Consider the following 26,370-nt stretch of genomic DNA (forward strand, 5'->3'; position numbering starts at 1 on the left):
GGTTTGTGTCATCCAGTCTCCTCCAACAAGGCCACACCTCCTAATAGTGCCACTCCCTATGAGTTTATGGGGGCTAAATACATTCAGACTACCACAACATCCCAAGATCTTAGTTCTCCCTATAAAGGCTAGATTGCTCTTGAATGCTGGATCCACCCCTGCCTCGGCCTCTACAGGGCTAGGATCCCAGGCATCTGCCACCATGCCCACCATAATGGCTAATATCTCCACATGCCAGGCCTGTGCTAAAAGCACTACTTACATTAGCTGAGGACATCTGCATAACACACTTCTACCTGGGAGTTCAACGGCTCGCTTCGAAGATGAGGACACTGTCAAGTGACCTGCCCAAAGTCATACAGCCTCAAAGCAGCACAGCCAGGATGAAAACCTGGGCATTTCAAGTCCTGGATCTCCAACTCTATGAATGTTTTGCAGTATAGGGAACTGAACTCAGGACCTCACCAGTGCTAGGCAAGCATTCCACCATTGAGATACATTTCCAGTCTTTTTTTTTTTAACCTCTTAAAATTTTTTAGACATTTTATTTTTTTATTTTATTCGAGATACATGGGTGTTTTGCCTGCATGTATGTCTGTGCACTGTGGGTCCTGGAACCAGAGCCTCCACGTGGATGCTGGAACTCTAACTCAGGTCCCCTGGACAAGCAGGCTCAATTGCTGAGCCGTCTCTCCAGCCCCAGCACTCGTTACATTTCTAAGATAGGCTATTTCACTAAGTTGCCTAGACTGCCCTTGAATAGACTCTCTGTAGCCTAGGCAGGCCTTGAACTTGAGATCCTCCTGCGTCAGCCTCCTGAGTAACTGGAATCACAGGTCTGTGGTGCTAAGACAGGCCTCAAGTGCTTAGGAATATCCAGCCTTTCCTCGACCTGAGGAAAGACAGCTCAGAAAGGCTAGGGGGCTGTTGTGGAGCCCTGATTTATCCTTGAGTCAGTCTGGCTACAGGCCTCTTGTTCTCACTCTCTGCCTGAGCACTCCTGGCAGCCCCCTCCTGCTGCCCCTTTGTAACCCCAGCAACAAAAAATGAGCACAAGACTTGGAGTCTGCAAGTCAGATTGGCGCTGTTCTTCGGGGTCATCCTCCCGTGACCTTGGACAAATCAATGCCCAGTTGTAAATTGATATTTGGCTTGACCCCTCCCACCCAGGAGCATCCGGTGATCAGATGAGGGAACTGTGGGTGATGGTGGTGTTTTAGGGTTTCCCAGCACCCCAGCCTGGGGATGGCTATCCTAAACTAGCATGTGACCCAAGGGGCCTGGTTCTGGCACCTGGGCAAGTGTAGGGCTCTCTGCATGGCTCCGAGTCACCACCCTCCATAAAGCGCAGAAGGATGCCAGGATTTTGCAATCTGTGATTGCAGCAGGAATAGACTGAATGGCTCTATTCTCCTCTTCCCCGCCCAGGTGCCAGCTCGGCCAGCCGGAGGTTGGCTGGAGGGGGAAGGCTAGATATTTCCTTTCCCACCACCCAGACAGTGCCAGTGGCAAGGACATTGGGATCTTGGATCGATCCCAAACGCCCCGGAAAGCACTCCTTTTCAGAGCCATGAGAGGGGGAAGCAGGAAGCCAAAGCCAGCCCCCTGGGGAGTGAAGGGGGAGAGGTTGGGGCCCCAGGAAACTCACATACCTTCTCTGAGCTTGGTGACTGCAGGACTACAGCCTGTGTCTTTCCCTACCATCTTCAGAGGGGCGTGGATTCCAGAAGACAATGCAAAATACACACTGTATTATTATGTTTTTCTTTCTTTCCTTTTTTTTTTTTAAGAGAGAGAGTCTCTTGTAGCCAAGGATGACCTTGAACTTCTGATTCTCTTTATTCAGCCTCCAGAGTTCTGGGATTATAAGCTTGTGCCACCACATCTATTTTATGTGGTGCAAGGCAAACTTTCATTCAAGTTAGGCAAGCATGCTATCCACTGAGTTCTGGCCACCACACCATTTGGTTGTTGTTGGTAGTGGGTTATTTTTTTTTTCCTTTCCAAACAGGGTCATCTTAGCCCTGGCTGACCTTGCACTCAAGACAATCCTCTTGCCTCAGCCTCTCAAGTGCTGGTTCTCAGGGGTGTGCCACTTATACCCCTCCATCTTTGCATTTTGAGTGAAATTTCCAGTAACTGTAAGCCACAGTCACTGTCGTCCCTTTACTCTGCCCCTCGGGGTGTCTCGCTGAGCCTCAGCCACAGTCCACAAAAACCAGCTCTGCCACCCCCGACCTCAAACCCATGCCTCTGACCTTGAACTTCAGCTCTGGGATGAGACCACACCCATTTAGTCCGCAGGGCAGTGATGTGAATTCAGTGTGAAAGGGGCTAGGAGGACCCAGCCCGGTGCCTCCTGCAGAGGAAGTAGCCGTCAATGGTGGCCTTTATGGTGGCTGGCCTTGGCCGGGACAGGGAGGGAGTCAGAGCTTGGGAACAGAGGGCGTGATTGTATGAGGAAGGAGGTGCTCCCTGAAGACAGCAGTGAGAGTCCTCACCCGCCAGACCCTGGCTGGTCCTGTTTCTACTCCATTTCTTTGTAGTGGCATTCACCCATCAGCCTGGGAGTAAGTGGAGGGGACCCTTTCAAGGACGCCAGCAGTTGCCAGACTTTCCCATGCCCTTTCTCGATTTGCTCGAAACACTTTTAACCATCATCCAGTAACTATTACCTCATAAACACCATTCGAGATGTGGACTCTGAATAGATAAGGGACTGTTTATTGTTATTGCTGAAGGTAATGGGGGAGGTTCCTCTGGCAGTGCCATGCTGGAGATGACAATCGGGTACTCCTTATTCTGTGACCTCTTGACAGTAGCCACCGTGGGAGAATTCACGTTGTGGAAATAGGCCAACACTATAGCCCAGGGCCAACTGCTGAAGCATTTATTAGCACGAGCACTGTCTCCAAGGAATTGGAAATGATGATTTGAACAGGGACGCCCCACTAAGAGGTTTCCAATGCCGGAGACCAGGTGTGAGAGAAAGGTTGGGGGACAGCACCCTCAGTCCTAGCCAGGTAATCTGGAGCAAAAACTGGGAATGGGGGGATTCAGGGAGCAGAAAGCGACTCATATAGTATCCTCCTTTTCGTCTGGAGAAAGACAGAAAGGACATCTGGAAGGGGAAGAAAGAGCAGCTGGGTGAGACGTGGCTATGCCAGCTTGCCAACACCTGGTATGGTCCTTCCTCCAGAGACCTGGCCTTCACTCTCTCCAGTGCCACCATGGCATCCTTGCACTGGATTAATCTGTTGCTGCGGGTGGTCTTTGAAGGCTGCTGTAATGGACATCACAGACAGGCAGAGGATACATCAGCCATGTATTCTCTCACAGTTCTGCATCTGGAAGCCACAGTCCAGATGCGGGCAGAGCAGTGTCTCCCAAGGATGCCTCCTTGGCTGGCCGATGGGCCAAGGGTTGGCTACCTCAGAAAACAGTCCACTAGCTATTCCAATCAGAGCGTGTTCAGGGTGCACACCCCTGGCTCTCCATCATCCTGGGCTCATGGTGGGACATAGGGATAAAGTTTGTAGTCTGAGGAGGCTACAAGTGACATGTGACAGTGTCCTCCCCAGGGAGATAATGTGCATACAAGTGAAGACTGTTCAGTGGTCTCCTTTATCCACAGGGGTCACATTTCAAACTTCTGATGCGTGTTTGAAACTGTGGAACCCTTTACACACCATGCTTCCCCCCATACAAGCAGATCTATGATAAAGTTTCCTTTATAAATATAAAAGGGCTTCAAGAGACTGACGTTAGTAATGATAGAACGGAACAGTTGGACCCAGTGCCCCAGCACTGAGGAGGTAGAGGTAGGAGGACCGGAAGTTCAAGGTCATCATCCTCAGCTACATTGTGAGTTTGAGACCAGTCTGGGCTGCAAGAGACCCAGTCTTAAGCATCAAAATAGAGCTGAGGAGATAGGTTCAGTTGATAGAGTGCTTGCCTTTGAAGCAAAGGGACCCGAGTCCAACACCCAGATCCCATGTACAAAAGCCACAGGCCTGGTAGTGTGGGTTTGTGATCCCAGCTCTGGGAGATGGAGATAGGCAAGGCTCTAGGGCTGGCCATTGGCCAACCAGCCTATCCTGATGGGCAAGCTCCAGACCCATGAGAGATTCTGTCTCAGAGAACAAAGTGGGGCCTTGGAGATGGCTCAGTAGATAAAGTTGCTCGCCACCGAGTCTGATGACTCAGGTTTGATCTCTAGGACCTGCATGGTAGGAAAGAGCCAACTCCTGAAAGTTGTCCTCTGACCTCCACACGCTAGTATGCCGTGGCGTGTTTGTGCACACGCACACATTAAAATGGGGCCAGTGAGATGGCTCAGAGGGTAAAGGCACTTGCTACCCAGCCTGAAAACCTGAGTTCAATCCCTGGGACCCACATGGTAGAAGGAAAAAACCAACTCTCCAAAGTGTTCCTCTGACCTCCGCACATATGCTACAGCAGGTGCATACTCAAACACACACATGAAATAAATACAATTATTAATTAATTAAAATGTAATAAATGTGTTTTCAAGTAAATAGCTCCTGAGGAACAACACCTAAAAGAAGTTGACTTCTGGCCTCCAGACACACACATGAACATACACACGTATACCTGCACACACACACACAATCAAGCAAACAAACAAAAAATAGAACAATTACAAGAATATGTGCAGTGAAAGCTATGAATTATTCCATTTCTAGAAAGTGCCATCATTTGGATTTTGATGCATCGGCAGGTAACAAATCTATGGATGATTGGCAGCTGCTGTATGGGCATTCTTCACCGAGTGTCTCTACCCTCTGAGTCTTCATCTGCCAGCCAGCTGGACCCCGGGTTGTTTCTGAGACCTGACTTTGACCCTGCTGATGGAGTGCTGGGTCCGTAGTGGAAGGAACCGGCGCCTCTAAATTCTACCCACCAGGAATGGCTCCCTCCGAAGGACACAGGCTCAAGATGCATTCTTTAGCCCCCTCCATGTGGCTGAGAGCATAATCGGATCAGAACTGCCATCCTTGAGATGACACCTCTCACAGGGGCAGAGACAGCTTTGGGCCACCCTCGCGGACAGACGCTCCTTAATAGCGGCTACATTTGCTGATTCCCTCTGCACAAGTCACTTTCTGATAAAGTGGCTTCCTGTGGCCGGCTCATCGGGACACAGTAATGTTTTCATTGATCTGCTGATGCGCACATCCTGCTGTGCCGGATGGACGGCTGGCTGCCTCTAACAGCCCGATTCTCACCGGGTATCAAATTCCAGGAACAACTTCAAGGCCAGGCACCTCGGACACACTCCACTGTCTGTGAGGACAGCTCTGGGTCACAAAGGCTGGTCTGTGAAGGCCTTCCAGTACAGCTGGCCTCCTGCTCCTAGGAATCCCTCATCACGGTGCTCTGTGCCCACCACGATGCCCGGGCACAAAGTCGGAGTACAGTAAACAGGGACCAGACGAGAAATAACCCTGGCTTGGTTTTAGGCAAGGGTTCCTTCCGAAATCCTGGTCTAAAAACTTTTTAGTAAATTGAAGTATGTTCTACAGAAGCTAGAACCTCAAATCTACAGGTGAGGCCTTCAGCCACTCTCCCCCTGGAAACACTACTCTCTGACTTCTTGAAGAGATGGAGTCAGGTGACAGCAAGCTTGGGAAGGGGAGAGGAGCGGGCAGTGAAGTCCTTTGTGGTATACCAGACCTGGGTTTGAACTCAGGCTCCTGGTCATGTCAGCTGTGTGACCTTGGATGAAAGACTTGGCTTCTCTGAGCCTCCTTTTTCTCAGTTAGAGAGTGGAACTTTGAACACCTTGCTGTTGTGAGGATGCATGAGATTATGTCTGCAAAACAGAGTGAATGACTGACACCGTGGCTACCATCAGCACAGGTGAGTGACCCATCTCAACAAAGGCAAACAGGCCGCCTTCCCGGCGGCAGCGGAGGAGGGAGGACTGCCATGCCTCCGCCCACGACTGAGGCCACTCCACCCTTCTGTTCACCATCTGCAGCCATCCTCAGGACTGTTGCTGTCAGAGGAAAAGCCACCAACCCGGAGAACTTTTAAATCGGTGTCCTAGAGACCAAACAGTCCTGTGTACCATACTGCACCTGGCTTCCTCGAGGAAGGGAGGGAGCCGCTCTTGGCCGGCTGCCACCAAGGCCAAGTGCTGGTGGAACCAGAGAAAGTGACATGTCTCAAGAGGCAAAGATGGAGGACTTCAAAATAGCTCACAGACCTCAGATCACATCACTGTGAGGTGTGCGCGTGCGTGTGTGTGCGTGTGTATTCTCTCTCTCTCTCTCTCTCTCTCCCTCTCTCTCTCCCTTTCTTTTTCTCATAAGAAAAAGGAAAAAAAAAAAACAGCCCGTGGGTGTATTTTTATATCTGCATTTGACAAATGCTTTCTCTGTCAAGATGACTCACTGGTGTGAGGGGGCAGCTTCCAAGGTCTGAAGTGGGGTCTCTACAAATCCTGGAGATGCTCGAGGGGCAACCAGGGCCACTGTAAGTGTGCTGCAGCTCTTACTTGCCTGGATGCTGGCAGGACAAGGAAAGGTGGCTGCAGGTGGTAAGCCTCTCACACGTGGCTGTGCACATCAGGGAAGAAGCCTGGCCGCACTCTGCTGGCTGAGCTCTGACTGGTAGAAGGTACCATCCAGAGTAAAGGGCTCCAGTTCTCCTCAGCATCAGTCAGCTTTCTTCGTTGCTATGGCAGCTGACAGAAGTGACTTAAGAGGGGAGGAGTTTATTTCAGCTCACAGTTTTGAGGGTAAGGCCCCCCGCAGGGCAGGGAAGGTGTGGTGTTGGGAGCCACTCCATCTGTGGTGGCAACGGTTTGCAGCTGCTGCTTGTTCACATCTTGGTGGACCAGGAACTAGAACCAAGGCTCATCCCCAGTGACCCGCTTCTGCTAGCCAAGCCGTAAGTCCCAAAGTTTCCAAACATCACCACCAGCTGAGGGTCGAGTGTTCAAACATGCCCATGAGGACATTTCACATTCGAACCATAACAGCATAGACGACGAACATCCCAGAACCTGTTCGTTAGAATTTCTGATTCCTCCAGAAAGTTCTGGAATGTTGTTCCAGGTGTCCACTGCTAGGTAACAAACCACCCCCAAACTTGGGGATATTTGGGGAGATGACATGCAAGACCTATGGTGGGGTGAAGCTCTGGTCTATTCCAAAGTGGGACCTTCACTCCTGAGGCAGCTTCCTCTCTCTTTCCTGTTGCCTCGATTTGAACAATAGCAGGACAGGTTCAGGGCTGTCACCTGGGGAACTTCCTGTAACCTCCAGGGCCTGGTATTCTCAGGGTCTGTGGGGCGCTTACCTGCCTGCTTGGGGCTCTAAGTCCCACTGTCCCCGTGAACAAGGGAGAAGCTTGTGTGGCCCCTGGTAACTGAGTTAGCGCTTTCCTTGGACTTCATTGGCTAACATGAACAACTAGACTCAAGGGTCTCTGTCTCTCAAAAGGAAAGTAACAATGGACTGAGCAGTCGTTTGGGCCAGGCAGACAGGAGGAAATCAGGACCCCTGCCCCTCTCCCCGCCCAGGGCCACTTTCTTCCCCTGTGGCCCTCCCTCAGTTGGGGCACATCTATTATCTCCAACTTTTCTGCTGTTGAGAGCATCGTGCAGAAATAGAGGGTCTCATGGGAGTCTTTCTAGGGATGTAAACTCAAAGGTCTTGAAGGGTCAGCTGTGACAGTGAATGGTGGGTGTTACACACTGTAGCAGCCATGCCTTGTGTCCCAAGACGTCCCTGGTATTGAGATGGGATCATAAAGTGTGACAAACATGGTTGACCTGTAGGTTCCTACCTGCTGATTTGTGACACTCAGTGAAAGACTTAGAGCTTGACTTGGTGATAGTATATACCTAGTGTACCTATGAGATGCCTACCTGTACCTGTGAGATATTAGCCATGATGCTTCACATTGATTGTTAGTTTAACTGGATCTGGAATCATCTATGAGACAAAGCTCTTGGCATGGCTGGGAGGGAGATAAGAGACTGAGTTAGCTGAGGTCAGTCGACACATTCTGAACATGTGTGGCACCATCCCATGGGCTGTGTTCCTAGGCTGACCGAAAAGGAGAAATTGTCGGGCAGTGGTGGTGCATGCCTATATTCCCAGTACTCGGGAGGCCGAGGCAAGAGGATCTCTGTGATTTGAGTCTAGCCTGGTCTACAAATTGAGTTCCAGGACAGCCAGGGCTACGTAGATAAACCCTATCTCAAAAAAAAAAAAAAAAAAATCGAGTTGAACACCAGCACTCATCTCTCCGTGCTTCTGCGAAGTGCCCAGTTGCCTCACGCTCCTGCCATTATTCCTAGCCTGCCATGATGAACTGTACCCTCAAAGTGTGAGGAAAATAAGCCCTTCCCTCCTTAAGTTGCTTCTCCCAAGGATTCTGTCATAGAAATGAGGACAGTAACTAAGACAGCAAGGCAAGGGAAAGCTGAGGCAGGGGCGTTACTTGAGGGCTGGAATTAAGGGCTGGGTGGCAGAGTGATACACTGTCTCAAAAAACTAAACTAAATGAAGGCGGTCAGTGTTGTAATAGATGAGATTTCCAAGATCACCAAAGTCAGTGGCTTTCGGGCTTTTCTCTCTGAATCTATGGTATCTTACAGAAACATCATGGTCTAGCACGTTGGATGGAAAGTGGAATGTGAGAGGCCTAGACTTCCAGAGCAGCCTCATGCTCATTTCTTGAGGCCTTACAAAGCTATAAGGATCCAGGGAACCCAGTTTGAAAACCATCACTTTAGCATTTTCGTTCAGAAAGGGAGAGAAGAAAACAGGAAAAGGGCCCTAAGGTGGGCGTGGTCTAAAAGGGGAGCGATTTGTCTAAGAGGGGAGTGGTCTGTATAAGGGGGTGTGGCCTGTCTAAGAGGGGAGTGGTCTGTCTAAGGGGGAGGGGTCTAAGAGAGGAGTGGTCTGTCTAAGGGGAGTGGTCTGTCTAAGGGGGTGTGGTCTGTCTAAGGGGAGTGGTCTGTCTAAGGGGATGTGGTCTGTCTAAGGGGAGTGGTCTGTATAAGGGGGTGTGGTCTGTCTAAGAGGGGAGTGGTCTGTATAAGGGGGAGTGGTCTAAGAGGGGGTGGTCTGTCTAAGGGGGTGTAGTCTGTTTAAGAGGGGAGTGGTCTGTCTAAGGTCATCCTGAGAGTCAGTGGCAGAGCCAGGCAAGTTTTGAACCTAGGTCTCATCTGCCATTGACCTATGCCCCTTCCATGGGTAATAGACTACTCCCATGCAAAGGAAACAGCCCAGGTGACAGCGGTCTCCATCAACATCAGCTACTTTATGCTGCCTTCTGTCCCAGCTGCTTCCCAGCCTGCAGAAGACCCTTGGAAGGATGACAGCTTGCCAAGCCTAGGCCAGGACTAGAGAGATTTGCCAGCCCAGGGGTGGGGAGGCTGGTCCTCGTCCAGGTGCTCAATGGGGAATGAAGAAAAAAAACAAACCAAGAACCAGGAGCCAGGGAGATTTCCTAGATGAGACCTCCAGCAGTGGCCCCAGAAAAAGCAAAGGGAGGCATGTGTGCGGCACTGTCTCTCCCCAGTTCTAGAAATCCCCAGCCTCTGCCCGAGGGACTTCCAGCCCAGGCACTCTGACCGTGCGTGCCAAGATTGCACCAGCAGCAGGGAGGAAGCCATATACTGCCAGCAGCCCTCCAAAGTCACCTCTCCGGCAGACTCCCCCTCCTTTCCAGGCTGGATAATTCTCTCCCTTCTATGCACTGGGTTCTGCTGTTTGAATTTCTGTGAATGCTGCTCAAACCTCTGCATTCATGAGGTGCAGAGACGGTACGACATGTAGATCGGGTCCAAAGGAAAAGCATTTCAAAGTGACAGGCAGTCTCACGAGCATCAGGCCCAACGGGAGGAAGGGTCTTGGTGTAAAGTCCTGGGAACCCTCCAAGAGGGGCCCTAAAACCTGGTAAACCAAACATCCTTCTCCACAGGACAACACAGGGGACGCCTGTGCAAAACCTCCACTTGCCTTGCTAGGCTAAATTTCAGGTATTCAGGGCCCTAGAATTCTGTGTCTCAAAGGCCTAGAACCTGTTCCTAGAAAGCAGGCGTCTGGTTTTTGACTGTATCTATTTGAGGGAAGTGGTAGCCCAGATTGGCCCAGAACCTGCGAGGTAGGTGTGAATAACTGTCTTAGTTAGGGTTTCTATTGCTATGAAGAGACACCGTGCCCACAGCAATTCTTTTTTGTTTGTTTGTTTGTTTGTTTTTGTTTTTTGAAACAGGGTTTCTCTGTGTAGCTTTGGAGCCTGTCCTGGAACTCACTTTGCAGATCAGGCTGGCCTTGAACTCACAGAGATCCGCCTGGCTCTGCCTCCCGAGTGCTGGGATTAAAGGCGTGTGCCACCACAGCCTGGCTACAGCAATTCTTAAAAGGAAAACATTTAATTGGGGCTGGCTTACAGTTCAGAGGTTTAGTCCATTATCATCATGGCAGGATGTGACAATGTGCAGGCAGACACGGTGCTGGAGAAGGAGCTGAGAGTTCTACATCTTGATCTGCAGGCAGCAGGAGAACTGTGTCCCATACTGGTTGTAGCTTGAGCATATAAGACCTCAAAGCCCACCCTGACAGTGACACACTTCCTGCAACAAGGCCACACCTACTCCAAGGCCACACCCCCTAATAGTTCCACTCCCTGTGGGCCAAGCATTTAAATATATGAGTCTATGGGGGCCATTCCTGTTCAAACCACCACAATAACCTTGAACAGCTATCTCCCATACAGTGAGATTACAGGTGTGGAGGTGTGTGCACACCTGACTCCTGACTCGAATTGTGTGTGTGTGTGTGTGTGTGTGTGTGTGTGTGTGTGTGTGTGTGTGCTGGGAATTGAAACCAGAGCCTTATGCATGGCTGGCAGACACTGTACACACAACCTCAACCAGGGATGGGGAGGTTGGGGGATTGGTTTTTTCTTTCTGAGATGGTGTCTGGCTATTATAGACCAGGCTGGATCTGTGCTTCTGTCTCAGCTTTCAGAGTGTTAGGATTATAAGATGGACCACCGACCATACTCAGCCATGGGAGTCTTTTTCTGGCCTTAGGTGACCTGTTATCACTACTAATGTGTCGCTAAGAGCCAATGGACAATGGGGTGTGTGCGATTGGGGTTTGGACACGGCAGCTTCAGTATCCAGGGCCTGCCTCCGAGACCCATGTTTGGCGATGGCTGGAGCACAGGCAGGAAGAGGAGGAGACACGGTCTCAGAGGAGAAGCCTCATTTGTCCTCTTGTCCACTGCCCACCCCTGACAGTAGCCCAGAGAAGGCCTGCGAAGATCTCTGCTCTTATAATAAAAGAAGGGTTGGGACAGAATTCCTCTTCACTAGTTGGGCACATTGGTGCATACTCATAGTCCCAGCTACTCAGAAGCCAGAGGCCGGAAGCTCACTTGAACCTAGAAGTTCGAGGCCAATCCAGGCAATGTAGTAAGACGACATCTCAAAACAAACACGTTTCTCTTCATTTGGTGAGAGGCATGGTACCTAAAGTAGAAAAAAAGCATATCTGGGACCTGCCAGCCAGGGTCTAATTCTAGCCGTCACCTTCCAGATGCATGACACCCTACAGGTTGCTTAGCTTCTCTTCGCCTGGTCCTGCATCCATTCAGAGGGCGTTAGCATCTTCTAAGATTGCTTTGAACATCAAACAATAGGAAAGGGTCTGGTACATGGTAGCAACATAATACGTGTCTATTTTTGTCCCAGCTTTTGAAATATTGTCTTCCCTAAATAGGTTCCAAAGTTTGCTATTCATCCTTTGGAATCTGGGTTTAGGGAATGTGATGTGCCAATCCACATCGGCTGGGTGGCTGGGAAGCCTTGTGTGCAGAGAAACAGGGTGTAGTCCAACTTTCTTTTGGGACCACCAGCCCACAAATAATGACACAGAGATGTATTATTAATTATGAAAGCTTGGCCCTTAGCTTAGGCTTGTTCCCAACTAGCTCTTAGAACTTAAGTTAACCCGTTTCTGTTCTTCTATGTTCGGCCACATGGCTTTTTACCTCTCTCCTATTTTGTAAGTCCAACTTGCTCGGCACCTCACTAGCATCTCTCATTCACCTAGATTCTAACCCTCTGAGTTCCTCTCTCTTCCCGGAAGTCCCGCCTATTCTCTCCTGCCTAGCTATTGGCCATTCAGCTTTTTATTAAACCAATCAGAAGGTGCCTTAGGCAGAGACCCATCTTTACAGTATACTAAAATATTATTCCACAGCAGTGGGGAGGTGGACATGGGACTTCAGGTGGCACCATGTTCCTGCTTGATGCAGGGGCACTCAGAACCCTCCAGCATTGGGGCCATGTACCTTCCTTTGCACCAGAATGAATTAAGCCTGAGCGCCTCAGTAGCTCAGCCTCATCCAGAAAAATCAATAGGGCTTCCCTGTGTTGTGCAACGTGTAAGTTCCTGAAAAGTCAGAGGTAAATCAACCTCCCCTCCAACTTAACCAGTACTGAGTACCAGGTGTCACCTCAGCACACTGCTGAGGCTATGCGGGACATGTGCTCACACCCACACGCCAAATCAGTGATAATTCTGGCTTCTAACTCACATTGCCAATGTACCAGAGGAGCTGGCACCATGTGGTAGGCATTGTTATAGAGCCAACATCACCATTTAACCGGGAAGAATTATTTCCTGCTTGCATCCTATTGACTAATACGTTTTATTCATTGTCTTGGGTTTTCATGTAAAGGCCTTTTGAATTCTGGCCTATGGCAAGCCTTCATAATCCTGCTCAGCTCACAGTCATGTACAAGCCAATTACCCCAAAGCACTTTTCATTCTTATATCTATTTGTTTCCCTTGCAGGGAAAGAAAAGCAAGTCTTTCTTATACCCTTTTCACAGGTGAGGCAATCAAGGTACAAAAAGAGCAGTTGACTTGGCAGGTCAGTGCCTGAGAAGCTGGAGGGAAGTTCAGTCCAGACTCGGAGGCCAAGAAAGCCCCAGGACCAAAATCAAGACAACTTCTCTCCCTTGTCTCTTGCCCTACCAGATGGCAGACTCTGTCAGTGGTCTGTGTGTCCATTTCTGCACACACAGCTTCAAAGTTTAAGTTCCTGCCCCTAGAACTGATGACCGAACCCAGGGCCTTGCGCTTGCTAGGCAGGCACTCTACCACTGAGCTAAATCCCCAACCCAAGTTCCTGCTTTCTTGGGTCATCCACAGCCTCTCATCTTCTAGGCCTCTGTGTTGAACTCTGAAATGTGTCATGGAGTTTCCAGCCCTGTCTCTGCCCAAATGTTGTTTTTTTTTTTTTTTTTTTTTTCCACAACAGTCTCTCATCACTGGCAGTCCCTGTGGGTGACCCTCATTCCATGAGCACTTGCTGAACCCCTCTTTTTGTGACAGACCTTGAGCTGGGACTAGAGTGAATAAATAGGGTTTGACCTCTCTCTTTCCTGGGAATGTGGCTCAGTGGAAAGGGTCACAGAAGATGTGACTTCACAGCACTTGGATGCCATTCACACCTCGCTGCAGCTGCTGGGGGAACATGGGTGATCTCCCCGGGATGAGTTGGAGCTCATCAGCTTCGCAGAGGGGGAAGGTTCTGGTGGGAAGGAACACGATGGGCATCTGTGCAGAGGTGTGAATTGGCAGGTGTATTTGGGGCCTGGCCAGGACCAGGCATGGGTAGGACAGTGAGCAGGAGATGAGGAAGACAGTTTTGAAAATGAAGGGGGACCTGAGTGCAGGTCTACTTTTCTATTATGGATTGTGGATTTTCTCTGTGAGTCCTTAGTGTTTGGCCAGGGCCTGATGTGATCAGGTTCAAATTTCCAGAGTTACTTTATAGTTGTGGGGAAAAAAAGAATTAAGGGAGTAGAGGGCTGTAGTAGGAATCTTAACAGTTCTTATTAATAAAATCAAACCTGAGGCCAGGTATTGGGGTGAATACTGGAAGACCAGAGAGACAGAACAAGCCACAGCTAACCTCATCTGGCTAACTTCTCAGCTGATCCTGTTTCCTCAGACTGGAAGCCTCTGTGCCCTCATATCTGAATGGCTCTCAGCTGAACTGTGCTGCTCAAAACCTAAAAGCTTAACCAGCCAAATGCTTAACCAGCCAAATGCTTCTAGTTCCTGGTCTTCACGCCTAATATACCTTTCTGTTATCTGCCATCACTTCCTGGGATGAAAGGCTCGCTTTCTGGGATTAAAGGCGTGTGTTACTATGCTTGGCTGTATCCTTGAACAGATGGATTTCTGCCTCTGGAATGCTAGGATTAAAGGCGTGTGCTACCACTGCCTATCCTCTATGTTTAAATATTGTGGTTGTTCTGTCTCTGACCCCCGATAAGTTTATTAGGGTGCACAATATTTTGGGGGAACACAATACCACCACAGAGGGCAGCTTTACTTTGTGTATGCCTGTAACCCCAGCGCTTAGTAGGTACCCTGACACATAGTAGGTATTTGCTGTTGCCTGAAAGGATGGTTTCATGGCTCAGAAGCTCACTGAAGCAATTCAGTACACAGCCTCTCACTAAGATGGGGTCAGGCAGAGAAGGGGCTACACAAGGAAACAGAGCTCAGGTCAACTAGTTCAGTAGAATTTAATATGGGGAACTGGTTCCAAAGGTATTGGAAAGGCAGGGATAAAACAGAACAAAGCATCGTGCTGAGGGTGACTCAGAATTTAACATCGGGAAGTTGCTGTCACCCTAGGACTGGAGGACAAGGTAGTGTCACCGGATCCCAGGAGCCAGAATCCTTACAGTGAGAGTTGGGCCCATGAAGAGAGGGTGCCAGGGGCTGGGCTCCCCAGGAGGTACTCATTTTGGAAATGAGAAACAGAATGCAGGAAGTGGAAGGCAGGGGAGGAGCTGGATGGGGCAGGAGGAATAGCTGGGCTCACTGCAATCTAAGAAGGCTTCAGCTGCCTCCAGCTGGGAACTTGGAAACTGGGAACGCAGAGGTGGTACAGGCCCTGGCGAGAGGGCCTGGGCATTATCCTTCCACCATGGAGACACTGGAATGTGGGCCTTCTGTGAAGGGCAACGTGACTCTTTTCAGTCACAGCCGTTTCCAAAAGAGCTTCTTGCAGCAAGCAGGAAGGAAAATTCAGTCTCAGAAAGGATGAACGTGGGGGATCATCAAAATCAGGCTGCTACAGCAGGATGCCCCAAGCAGGGAGAAGTATGTCTCCTGGTAATACTCCTCTGCCTCCCACCTGCTCATGGTCTTCCAGAGCCTCCCACTGGTCATACTAGGCAAGAGAGCACTGAGTTTTCGAAGGCCATCCCAGGGAGCTGAGCAGGGTAGGAAAGGACACATATTTAGCTGAAGTGTCATGGAACAATGATGGTCTGTGGAGACTTAAAAGGGAAGGTACAACATTCAGGTTAAGATGCCCAGAACCATACTGGGTTCATCATCCAGTAACAGACGCCCAGCTGGCAGCTCAGCAAGATTCCTGCAGGAGAGCATCTGGTCAGGTAGAAAACCTCCTCCGGACCTAGAGAAACTTCTTAAACATACCTGCTCCCAACAACCTGTGAAGATTCAGCTCCCTGTCTTGCTGGGAGCTGCCCTGCCCTTCTGTGCATCCCTGCCCCTCGTGGCCAGCCACTGTTCAGAGCTCTCCTCTGAGCAGCGCTCATAATCCCAGGACCAGGGCGCTGCAGATGGAGGCTTCCCTAATGGTTCCTTTCTCCGCAAATTGGAGTCTCTTCTGAGACTCCATGAGTGCACAATAAGCTTGTGTGCTTCACTTAGCCTTTGAAGGAGGAGACGCAGGAGACCACAGCAAGGTTAAGAGTTCTAGGCTTCCGTTTCTTTATCAAGTGGGGCAAAAAGTAACCGTGTAAATTGAGCGTAGAACTGAAGTGCAGCAACGTGTGCAAAGTGCTAAGAACAAGGAGCCTGTCTCCCTCCCCCACCTCCCCGTCCCCCTCTCAAGACCACGACTGATGCCAACTATCATTACCGTTTCAATTTAAATCTTCTAATCCCCAGCGTCTAACCCTTGGAGATGCTTAATTAGCGTTTGTTGAATGGTTGGAGAATTAATAATGAAAAGGATTTATTCTTGGGCTTGACCTGGTTTTAGAAAATTAATTATTCAGCATAAGTACAAGAAAGGACTTTGATAATAGGTATCTATGCTGAGTGAGGATCCAGGGACTCCAAACTGACCTGGTTTGCGTAAGAGGGAGGAGGGGGGAATACAACACAAAAACACCTAACAACACAAAATGTGACTGCAAGCTGCTTCCAGAGCAGGGTAAGCCAGTTTCAAGAGCACCAACTAATGCTTCATGAACGCACACACACGAACTTGTCCGGATGCAGGTAGTTATCTAACCCTGGCGGTGGATAGAATACCCCAATACCCTGGACCGCACCGGAGCCCTAGACCCTGGGGCGTGTACGGAGATGGGAGGGGACAGGAATCTGGTGGCTGCCACGTGGGCCCCTTCCGCCAGTTCCCCACATCCTTTGTTTCCCACCGGCCGGAGCTCAGGAAGCTCTTTCTGCGAGTCACTGCGAAGGGGCGGCCCAGGAGCCTGGAGAAGCTATTTCCGTGCTATCCGGGCGGGCGGCAGGCGCGGGAGGGGCGTGGAGGTGGAGGCAGAGCAGAAGGCCCAGTGTTTGCTTTTATTTCATCCAACAGAAGGTTCTATTTGTGGAAGCGAACAGACGCTGGGGATTAGAGCTGGGAGGAGGCAGGAAAAGGAAAAAAAAAAAAGCCACATTCACTACCACGCACAGGTCTTCCCCGGAACTACCGCGTGGGGGTGAATGACTGATAATGGAATTCATCACCTTCCCTCTCGCCCCTTCCTCCGGCTGTAGCCGCGACTCGGCGGCGCCCACAGCTCCACCGGGAGCTCCCCAAGTGCAAAGCCGCGGGGAGGTCCCACCGGAGTAAAGGCGTGACCGCTGGGTTGCAGCCAGCTGCCGGTGCGGAGCCCGGAGGTGCGCGAGCCGGCCGGGAGCTCGAGATCCATTGTGTTGTGTGAATGATGAGCGCGCACCAATCAGCAGTCGCTTCGCCCCCGCCGCCCCGCCCCTCCCGCCCACTTCCCCGGGACCCTGACGTCACGGGAGCTTTTCCTCCGCCCCCTCCTTCGGCTACCAGCGCGGAGCCAGCGGGCTTGCGGTAGGGTGCGCGCAGCCTGCTGCCCAGCCTAGCCCGGGGGGCGTGTGCGCGCGCGCCCAAGACGGCCCAGGACGGTCCCACCTGCGCCCAGGCGCGCGCTGTTGGGAGCATCCCCAGGCCTCCGGCCACCCCCACTGTCCCAGCTTCCAACTCCATTACCCCTCCCCCCCTAGTCTCCTCCCTCCGCTCCGGTGACTGTGAGCCGGGCGACGGGGCCCGGAGTCGTCGCAGCCACCTCATTGCACAACCCGGCTTCCCAACTGTTTACACAGCTCGGCCTGTGAGTGTGTGTGTGTGTGTGTGTGTGTGTGTGTGTATACAGCGTGAGTCACTGGGAGGCGGAGGAGGTGGAGGAAAAGGAGAAGGAGTGCACTGGCCGGGATCAGTGCGGCGCACACACTCATATTCAGTCACTCTCTCTGAGCGCGTCTCGCTCGCTCACACGCCGGGAGCCCAGGAGCGCGCAGGATCCCGAGCGGCGCGGAAAAAGTTGTGCCGGCTTTTACTCAAGACTAATTGCTTTGGGGAGTGCGTTTGCTCTCTGAAGCCGCCGAGCCTGCGGAATCCTGTCCTCAAGGCTCAGCACCCGGGAACTCGGGACGCCTCCACGTCCTGGACTATCCACAGCCTCGGCAACAATAGCTGCCCCCGCCGCCAGCGAGGCGCCCAGACCTAGTGTCTGCGGGGGTCTGGGGACCCCAACCGGCCTCCCGGGCTCAGACGTGTGGCCAGCGTGGTCCTCGTGTGCAACCCCAGCGTACAGGAACGGCTCTCGTTTTGCTCCTCTTGGGGGCCGATCCAAGCTCCATCTGCAAACTCCATCCCGAGGGCTGGAAGAAGTCGCCGCGCGGATCCGGGGATTTACAAAGCCGGGGCCGCTCCGGCCAGGGCCGCGATGCGGGTCGGTCCCGTGCGCTTTGCACTCAGCGGCGCCTCGCAGCCCCGCGGTCCGGCTCTACTGTTCCCGGCTGCCCGGGGTACCCCGACCAAACGCCTGCTGGACGCGGACGACGCGGCGGCTGTGGCGGCCAAATGTCCGCGCCTCTCTGAATGCTCGAGCCCCCCAGACTACCTCAGTCCCCCGGGCTCGCCCTGCAGCCCGCAGCCTCCGCCCTCCGCGCAGGGGACCGGCGGCAGCTGTGCGAGCGCACCCGGGCCCAGCCGCATCGCCGACTACCTGCTGCTGCCCCTAGCTGAGCGCGAGCATGTGTCCCGGGCGCTGTGCATCCACACCGGCCGCGAACTGCGCTGCAAGGTAAGCATCCTGGGGCGGGGGTTGCGGACCTGGGTGGTCTACAGAAGTGCTTGGGTTCCGGGCCACCCGGATCACGCTCCGGCCAGCGCTTGGGTTTGGCGGAGCAGATTAAGGGCGTTGAGTCGGATAAGGAGGCATTTTGGTCAGCTTCGCCTTTTTGGAGGTAGAGGGGTTTCCTGTGGAGTGTTAATGGTGAGGGTTCGGCGGTCTAGAGGAAGTGCAGGGTTCAGTTCTTTTTTATTTCTGTTCTTTTCTTTGGCGCTCAGTGTAGCTAGCGCGTGGCGTTCCATTTAAGTTTGGAATTGCAATGGATTCCAGGGCCATGCCATTGCCCTGCTCTCATCCCCCCCCTCTCCTCCCCCTGTCCTGGAAGGACGCCCTGCAGTGGGTGCCTCCTCGGGGCTTGGCGCAACTGGCCAGCTCTTTGCCGGAGGTTCATGGCATAGGCTCTGCGTAGACGGTGTTAGGCTTCTACCGAGGGGATTCTTGAATTCCCGCAGGAGCCAGAATACAGCCCACCCAGGGGAGCAGTGGGACGGGGGGTGGGGCGGCTTAAGCTTGGGAGGGGCTTCAGGCCTGCGTAGGAGTGTGAAAAAACTCAGGGGCTCGCTTCCAGTCGCTTTAGTTTGCGACCGACAATTTTCATTGCAATATTAGATACGGGATGGCCCGGCTCTCCTGGAGAATGCGTAGTCGAGGACGCTTTGTGAGTCGGACACTCACACCTCCGGCCCACCTTGAAGTCCCATCGACTCCTTTCCTTTCATTCTCCTGGAGTTAAAGTAGCTCCTGGGTTTTCAGCCACTCACCTGAACCCGCCTCCCCCCCCCCCACTCCCCGCTTGCTGCTGCCACCTACTGTCCACCCGCGTGAAATCTCAGATGCGTGGTCAAGCCCAGAGAAAGAAACTCTTTTCTTCTTGGTGGATGAGAACAGTTTTGGGAGAGAAACTTGTGTGGCAGGATGGATGGGGCGCGGGGAGAGGGCAGCAGAAGGATTTTTTTTTACCCCCAGTTGGTACCAGAGCAGCCACCTCAGAGGTGGGGTGGGTCTGGGACATTGTGCAACCCCTTCCAGTTCCTCCGAGCAGATAATAGCTGAATCCAGATGGTGACAGCCCGTGTGTCACCATTTCCAGTTGCGTCTAGGATATGAGTAACCAGACTGAACAAAAGGCCCTTAAAGAGACCAGCAGCTTCTCAGAGGATTTGCTACCCATTCTGGGGGTGGGGCAATAGGGTGGGGGGGCGTGTAAACAAACATGAAAAAACGGCCTTTCAGAGGTGCCCATCCCCTCCTGTAAGAAGGTAACTCCAGGCTGCTTCCACCTGAGTCACAACCATAGGCAGGTTGCTTAAGGCTGCCCTGTCAGTCTGTCCCTCCAAGTCATCGGTTCCTTCTGACTAATGACAGCTCCTCATGTTGGCTGCCTCTGCTTCCCCTTGGAGGCTGCAAAGTCACCACATTCCTTGACTGTGCTGTGCTGAGCCTTCTGGGTTTGCAGGAGACACACGCAATGTTTAACTGCTGCTTTTCACCCTTAGGGATGCTGGGGGGTACGTTCCATTAGCTACATACAGCTTCATCTGTTAGGAAGAGCCATGTCAGGGAGCTGGGCTTGGTTCCCAGGAGCTGATGGCCCCTACAAGACAAAAGCATGTGTAGAAGGTGGTTCTTCCAATCATCCTATGGAACTTGGGAAGTTGCTAGCCCAGATCATGGTATGACTGGTTTTAAGGGTATCATAGCAGCTGGAGCTATGGTAGACAGAACGGAGTATCCAAAAGTTGAACACTTCAGTGTAGCTTCATATGGGACCTGGGAGGCAGGCAGTCCCTGACTTTCTGTCCCTTAAACAGGTCACTTTCTCTCTGCAGGTGTTTCCCATTAAACACTACCAGGACAAAATCAGGCCTTACATCCAGCTGCCATCGCACAGAAACATTACTGGCATCGTGGAAGTGATCCTCGGGGAGAGCAAGGCCTATGTCTTCTTCGAGAAGGACTTTGGGGACATGCACTCCTATGTGCGGAGCCGGAAACGGCTTCGGGAAGAGGAGGCCGCTCGGCTCTTCAAGCAGATTGTTTCGGCCGTGGCCCACTGCCACCAGTCGGCCATTGTGCTGGGGGATCTGAAGCTTAGGAAGTTCGTCTTCTCCACGGAGGAGAGGTGAGCAGCTGCCACAGCACCTCCTGTGGCCTTTTGGAACCCCCCCCCAAAAAAAAAAAATAATAAAGGTACAGGTCACGCAGTTAGGGGCAAGCCGAACTCCAGGGCTCAGGTGTTCCCTGGTTTAGTATTAAGTCCTGCTTCTGGAAACTCATGGTCAAGCTTGGTTCATTCTCTGCTCTATTGGATGGAGTGTAGTGAAGCCTAGAGACACCTTGGTGCTTGTGCGGCTACTGCCTGATGACCAGATGCCCCTTCCTGCTTCTGTCCCTGGCTCAGGCTTATTTCCTCTTGTCAGAAAGGTCAGACTTCTGGGGGGTAAAAGGTGTTCACCTGTCCTGGAATATACTGGCTGCAAGAGGTGGTCAAATCCTTGCTCCCGTCAAGTGGCGCTCTCCTGTACCTAGAAGGCATTACAGAGCTAGTTAGGCTGTTGTGTTTGCAGAATTCCAGCCATCCCTATCACACTGCATTCCTGCTCTATTTCAGCCTGGGCACTCCCCTCCGCCCCCCAGGCCCCGCAATAGTTTGCTCACATTCTCTGGTGAGTTTTTAGTCATCTCGCCAGCTCCATCTTCAGAAAATAACCACATTGAATAATAAATGGAAGTTGGCTAGCATGCACTGCTAAATATAGCCCTTGGCTTACCTCATAAAGGACGAGATGTGCTCGATAAGGGAATAAGGAGACATTAAGATTTGAAGTGGAGGTTTCACCAAGAGAATTCAGGAAGCTGTGCGAGATACATCATCCTTCATTCTGTAGACAGTCTGCATCTGTGGTAGGAAGATGTAGACTGGAGGATTGTCCTGTGGGAGTGAGTTACTCTGCTGAATATAGTGACCCAGGGCTTGCCCTACCTGTTCACTTTTACCTTTAACTCCAGGGCCCCCTAAAAGGTCCTCAAAGTATGAGTTTATATCTGACCTTGCACTAACTATTGAAACATACCGATTAGCAAAGAGGAGCAAACTGTTTGCCGTGAAGAAGTGTCCAGTTCCTGGAACGTGCTTCTTTGATAATAATGGTGATGCCTTTTTTTTTTTTGAAACATGTGCTACACACCTTCTCACTGGCTTTTGAAATCTGCATTGCACAGGCCAGTGTCATGGGCATAGGGTTTGGTAACCCGAGGGTTAAGCAACGGCAGGCTGACGCTATTCATGTAACCAGCACAGGTGCAGGGTTTTAGTACTACAGGAGCCAATCAGAGGCAGGCAGGGTGGGTTGAGTCATATTTTCCGTTTACAGAACCAATGGGTATTTTACATAACACGGAGGTCATGCTGAGGACAGACCAAAGTTAGCACATGTATACTACACTCCAGGGAACAGGAAGACTGGGACAGAAAAAAAAGAAAGAAAGAAAGAAACCACCAGACCTTTGAGAGGAAAAGGAATTGACCAAATGTTTGCGTGTAACTTCACAACAAGTGACTTACAGAAATAGGCCTGTTTCGGAGAAGCAGGCACCGGATATTAGAGGTGCCCCACGTGGCTGTGGGGGAGCTAGGAGATGTGGGTGGCTGGTTCTCTCTAAGGAGGCACCTGCAGCTTCATAAGAGTTCCTTGGACCGAAGATCTTCTAGACTATAGTTTCTTACCATTATAGGCTAGGTTTCTGTTCTTTTCTCCACATTCATTCTCCATTGACTTCTTCCACAGTGATTAGCCACAAAACAGAGACTCTCATATAGGATAAAGTGTACATGGATCTGCAGCCCTGGGGTGTTCAGGGGCCCTGTGGTCCTCCGATCCATCAGCCTCTTGTGTTGCTTAGGGTAACGTCTCTGTCTCGGCTACGTGTTCTTTAATAGTGAAGCAGCCCTGATAAATGTAATCACGCATTCCTTGCAACTTTCCCATTGTGGTTATTGCAGCCGGGACTCGGGCGAACAAAGTTTCCTTGGTGTGGGCAGTCGTGTCGACTGGCTTGGGCAGTCAATGTCATGGTTAGAGACTAGTGGCCTGTAGGATATGGAGGCGCTACCTGACAGCTTTTGTAGAACACGCCCGTCTTCCTCTGAAATCAGCTCTGACCATTGTGTAACCCTATTAGGGTATCTCTCACAAGCTCCAGCATCATGAATATTATTTGAGACTTTGCATCATACCCCTCCGCCCCGGGCGCTCTCAACACTTTGCAAATATTTATTGCAGTTTGTATTGGTTTGTGAAATCGCTAGTCTTGGGTGCTTGCAGGTCCAGCCAGCGCTTACTAGATGAAGGGGTAAATGACATTCCTGCGGCCTTGGCTGTTAGTGCCTGTGGGCACTGTCGTTGGGAAGGCCTTGCTTTTCCATAGCCGCTGGTCTGGAAATAATCGCTCAATTTCTCTCCCACAGAACCCAGCTTCGGTTGGAAAGCCTGGAAGACACACACATAATCAAGGGTGAAGATGACGCGCTGTCGGACAAACATGGCTGCCCAGCCTATGTGAGTCCCGAGATCCTCAACACTACTGGGACCTACTCTGGAAAGGCAGCAGACGTTTGGAGCCTTGGGGTGATGCTCTATACGCTTTTGGTTGGACGATACCCCTTTCATGACTCAGACCCGAGTGCCCTTTTCTCCAAAATCCGCCGTGGACAGTTCTGCATTCCTGAGCATGTTTCCCCCAAAGCCAGGTGCCTCATCCGCAGCCTCCTGAGGCGAGAACCTTCCGAGAGACTCACAGCTCCCGAGACCTTACTCCATCCCTGGTTTGAATATGTTTTGGAACCAGGGTATGTCGACTCAGAAACAGGAAGTTCGGACCAGATTGTTCCTGAGTACCAAGAGGACAGTGACATTAGTTCCTTCTTCTGCTAATCCCAAAAAAAACCCTCAGAAACCTCATAATTCTCACACATGGCATTTCCATTTCTAATGATGGGCAGGCCCTCTTACATGGTGCCACCCAGATTTGGAGATGGAGCACAATTGTCCCTATGGGTCTCAGTGTGGTGCCACCTCTCTGGGCTGAGTGATTTGATTTGAGCAGCACACACACACAGATGAGCTGCTCTGCAGAGGTGTCCGCTACTCGATGAACCATGACGACTGTCCCAGCGTCAGATACAAGGGTGTCACATGTTTTGAAGCTAATGGAAGAGTATGGCCATCCCACATAGTCAGGTGTAATTGAACTTGAACATTTGAATGGGGAGAGGAAGCCCATCACACAGTGGCGTTTTAACAAGGTGGCCAATCAGTTGGGGCGACAGACCTGTCGTCATTGAACTTGTCTTGGAAGGCTCCACTTGCTGCTGCGGTTTCTCTGACCAGAAGTTTGTCTTTTTTTTTTAACCCTCACCCTTGCTGTACACTCGGCTATGATTGCTCCTGGGTCGGAACAGACTGAAAAGCTCCAGAGCCTGCCTGAACCCAGACTCTTCCCCCCAAGAGCTTGCCAAGACCTCCTATGCAATAATGTTGCGCCCCTCCCCGCACCGTGGAACCTGTCCTCTGCAGCTAATTGTGGGGAACTGTTGGGAGATTCAAACTCCTGGCTGTTTCAGCACACTTGAGCTCGGTCGGGCAGCAATGTTTTAATTTGATCACTTGGTTATCTATTAGCTCTTGAGGCTCTCGTCAAATATAGCATTTAGCCTTTACCCCTCGCCCCAAGACCATCTCGGGGCGGAACATTTTGTGTATGAGGACAAGGGTGAAGAGATTCCCCACCCTGCTCTCTCAGGAGCATATGTGAACCAACCGTCTTTGGGCTTCAAAGAAAGAGAATCTGAGACAAGTCTTGGAAGATTGTCAGACTAATATTCAGAATGAAACTGAACACTGCCCTCCCCTGGGTATGCTGTGTCTCTGGCATCCAGAGTCTTCAGTTTCCCATCCTGGGCTCTCTTGGACCTTGAGTGTTGTGTGACTTGTGAATCCTTCTGTGATGCTGGCTCTGGAGGGACAGCGAACCTCGAAAACGTAGCTGGAAAGGACTGTAACGTTCATCCGATGCAAACTCTGCCTTCAAGCTGCCTACCAGAAATCCACCCCCCCCATCCCCCGCTTCAACTTCCACAGGTGGGAACCCAGCCTCGGCCCGCAGGCTTCTGGAGATGGAAACTTATCTCCTTGCAAGGAAGGAAGCTTCTCGGAGAAGCTGCCGGAAGTTGCATTTACAAAAAAAAAAAAAAAAATGTACAGATGAATTAGCAGTCACTGTCTGGGACAGTGCTGAAACCAGGTGGTTTAAACGGGTAACAGAAATACTGTATTTTGAGAAATGGCACAGAAGCAGGCAGGCATCTTCAAGGGCTATACCTAGGCAGACTACTAACGTTGTGAGAATACCGTGTATACCTCACGTACTGTGTACTTTATATTTGTACATACATTTTACCTTTTATACCTATGTCCAGTTGTTGTCGTTTGGCTCTGAGGCTTGTTTCGTCGTCTGTGTCTGTCTGAGGAACCTGTGTGTCCAGAGCCACGTGAAATGTGAATGGTTGTCGGCCATACGACCTTGACGGGACGGTGGGACTCGGGGAGGAGCAGGGTTAGCTAGGACCTCTCTTAGGGTTACCCAGCTCTTGTGTCTGTGAGACAGTCCCTGGCTGAGGACTTGGGGCTGGCCTGGGCGTTCGCCTGGACAGCGTGGAAACACTAGGTCTCCTGTGCACGTGTGGAAAGGTGACAGTGCCACACTGTTGCTGACTTGTAGAGAACTTTTAATAAATTTGGTTTTCGTAAAGAAAATGCGCCGAGTCTCCTTTGTATGCGCTCTGCCTTCCTGTGGCTGTGCCGGGCCCCCAAGGACATTTTGGCTTTAGGGGTTTTAGTGTCTCACTGAAGATGTGGTTTGGTTTTTTTGTCTGTTTGTGTTTTTGGACAGGGTCTCGTTGTGTATTCCTGGTTGGCATGTAATTTGCTATGTAGACTAGGCTGGCCTTGAACTCACAGAGATCTCCCTGCCTCTGGGATTAAAGGCACGTGCTATTATACCTGCCTGGAATCTGCTTTTTGTGTGTGTCATGGAGCATGAGCACTTTAATGGACAGGACTCATTTGCAAAATGAGGTTGGTGGGTGCTGTGGGCTGGGTTGGAAGTGTCGGAGGGGAGTATAATGTGGATTTTTGAATTGAAGAATTGGCTGGCTTTTGACAGGCATGGACGGTTCACATCTGTCTTGTCACCCCAATACTCTGGAAGCTGAGACAGGCAAGTCAAGAGTTCAAGACCAACCTGGGCTGTATAGCAAGAATGTCTCAAAAACAACAAAAAGAATCCTCTGGCTTTTAGTGTTTTAGGTTTAGGGAAACGGAGAATTGGAGAAACTATGAATACCTAGGAAGAATGTCACAGGTCTCCAACAGAATTTTACTACCTTCGTTGATCTTGGTAGAGAGAGGGTCATGTAGGTTCCAGAAGACACCTACCCCTCCAACTTTAGACCTAATTATAGTAAGAATAATGACATTTCTTTGCATTCCTGTCCACTCTGTAAGTATAAATATGAAAACAAGGAAAGGCTGCTTAGAAAACATCGACCTGGGTCACAGAGTTAAGGAAGATGGCTGGACTAGGTTCCTAGCTTCAATGTGTCTTCAGAATCTCTTAAAGCAAATCAGACTGCTTAAACCTGTGAGCAGGGAGTAGGGAGGGGCTTACAAGTCTCCTCCCCACGCTGAGGCCCTGCTGATGGTTGGTGGCCCCATGCCCATGGACAGTGCAAGCTGGAATCTGGGCCATTAAAAAAGAAGAGAGGAAGTTGGGAGGGCATCGACGGGACACTGATGGTACAGCTAGGAAGAGGGGAAGAAGTGGGAGGCGAGTGTCATCAAAATACATGGAAGTCG

The 26,370-nt window shown here is 51.1% G+C and overlaps 1 protein-coding gene across 1 annotated transcript; it reads left to right on the forward strand.

Moving 5' to 3' along the window:
* The first annotated feature begins 17,109 nt into the window (after nucleotides 1–17,109).
* On the forward strand, nucleotides 17,110–25,519 carry Trib1 (tribbles pseudokinase 1). The gene is made up of 3 exons (XM_052747885.1): nucleotides 17,110–18,406; nucleotides 20,284–20,576; nucleotides 22,923–25,519. Exons 1-3 carry the CDS (start codon nucleotides 18,047–18,049, stop codon nucleotides 23,386–23,388), a joined length of 1,119 nt encoding a protein of 372 aa, XP_052603845.1. The 5' UTR covers nucleotides 17,110–18,046; the 3' UTR covers nucleotides 23,389–25,519.
* Nucleotides 25,520–26,370: the final 851 nt, after the last annotated feature.

Source organism: Peromyscus californicus, unplaced genomic scaffold (genome assembly GCF_007827085.1).
Source record: "Peromyscus californicus insignis strain IS unplaced genomic scaffold, ASM782708v3 Scaffold_20__1_contigs__length_68692818, whole genome shotgun sequence".
In the NCBI taxonomy this organism is placed as follows: domain Eukaryota; kingdom Metazoa; phylum Chordata; class Mammalia; order Rodentia; family Cricetidae; genus Peromyscus; species Peromyscus californicus.

Coding starts and splice junctions, on each gene's coding strand:
- Trib1 (XM_052747885.1), top strand. CDS start 18,047: ATGCGGGTCGGTCCCGTGCGCTTTGCACTCAGCGGCGCCTCGCAGCCC. Junction 18,407..20,283: donor GCCGCGAACTGCGCTGCAAG/GTAAGCATCCTG, acceptor TTCTCTCTGCAG/GTGTTTCCCATTAAACACTA. Junction 20,577..22,922: donor GTCTTCTCCACGGAGGAGAG/GTGAGCAGCTGC, acceptor TCTCTCCCACAG/AACCCAGCTTCGGTTGGAAA.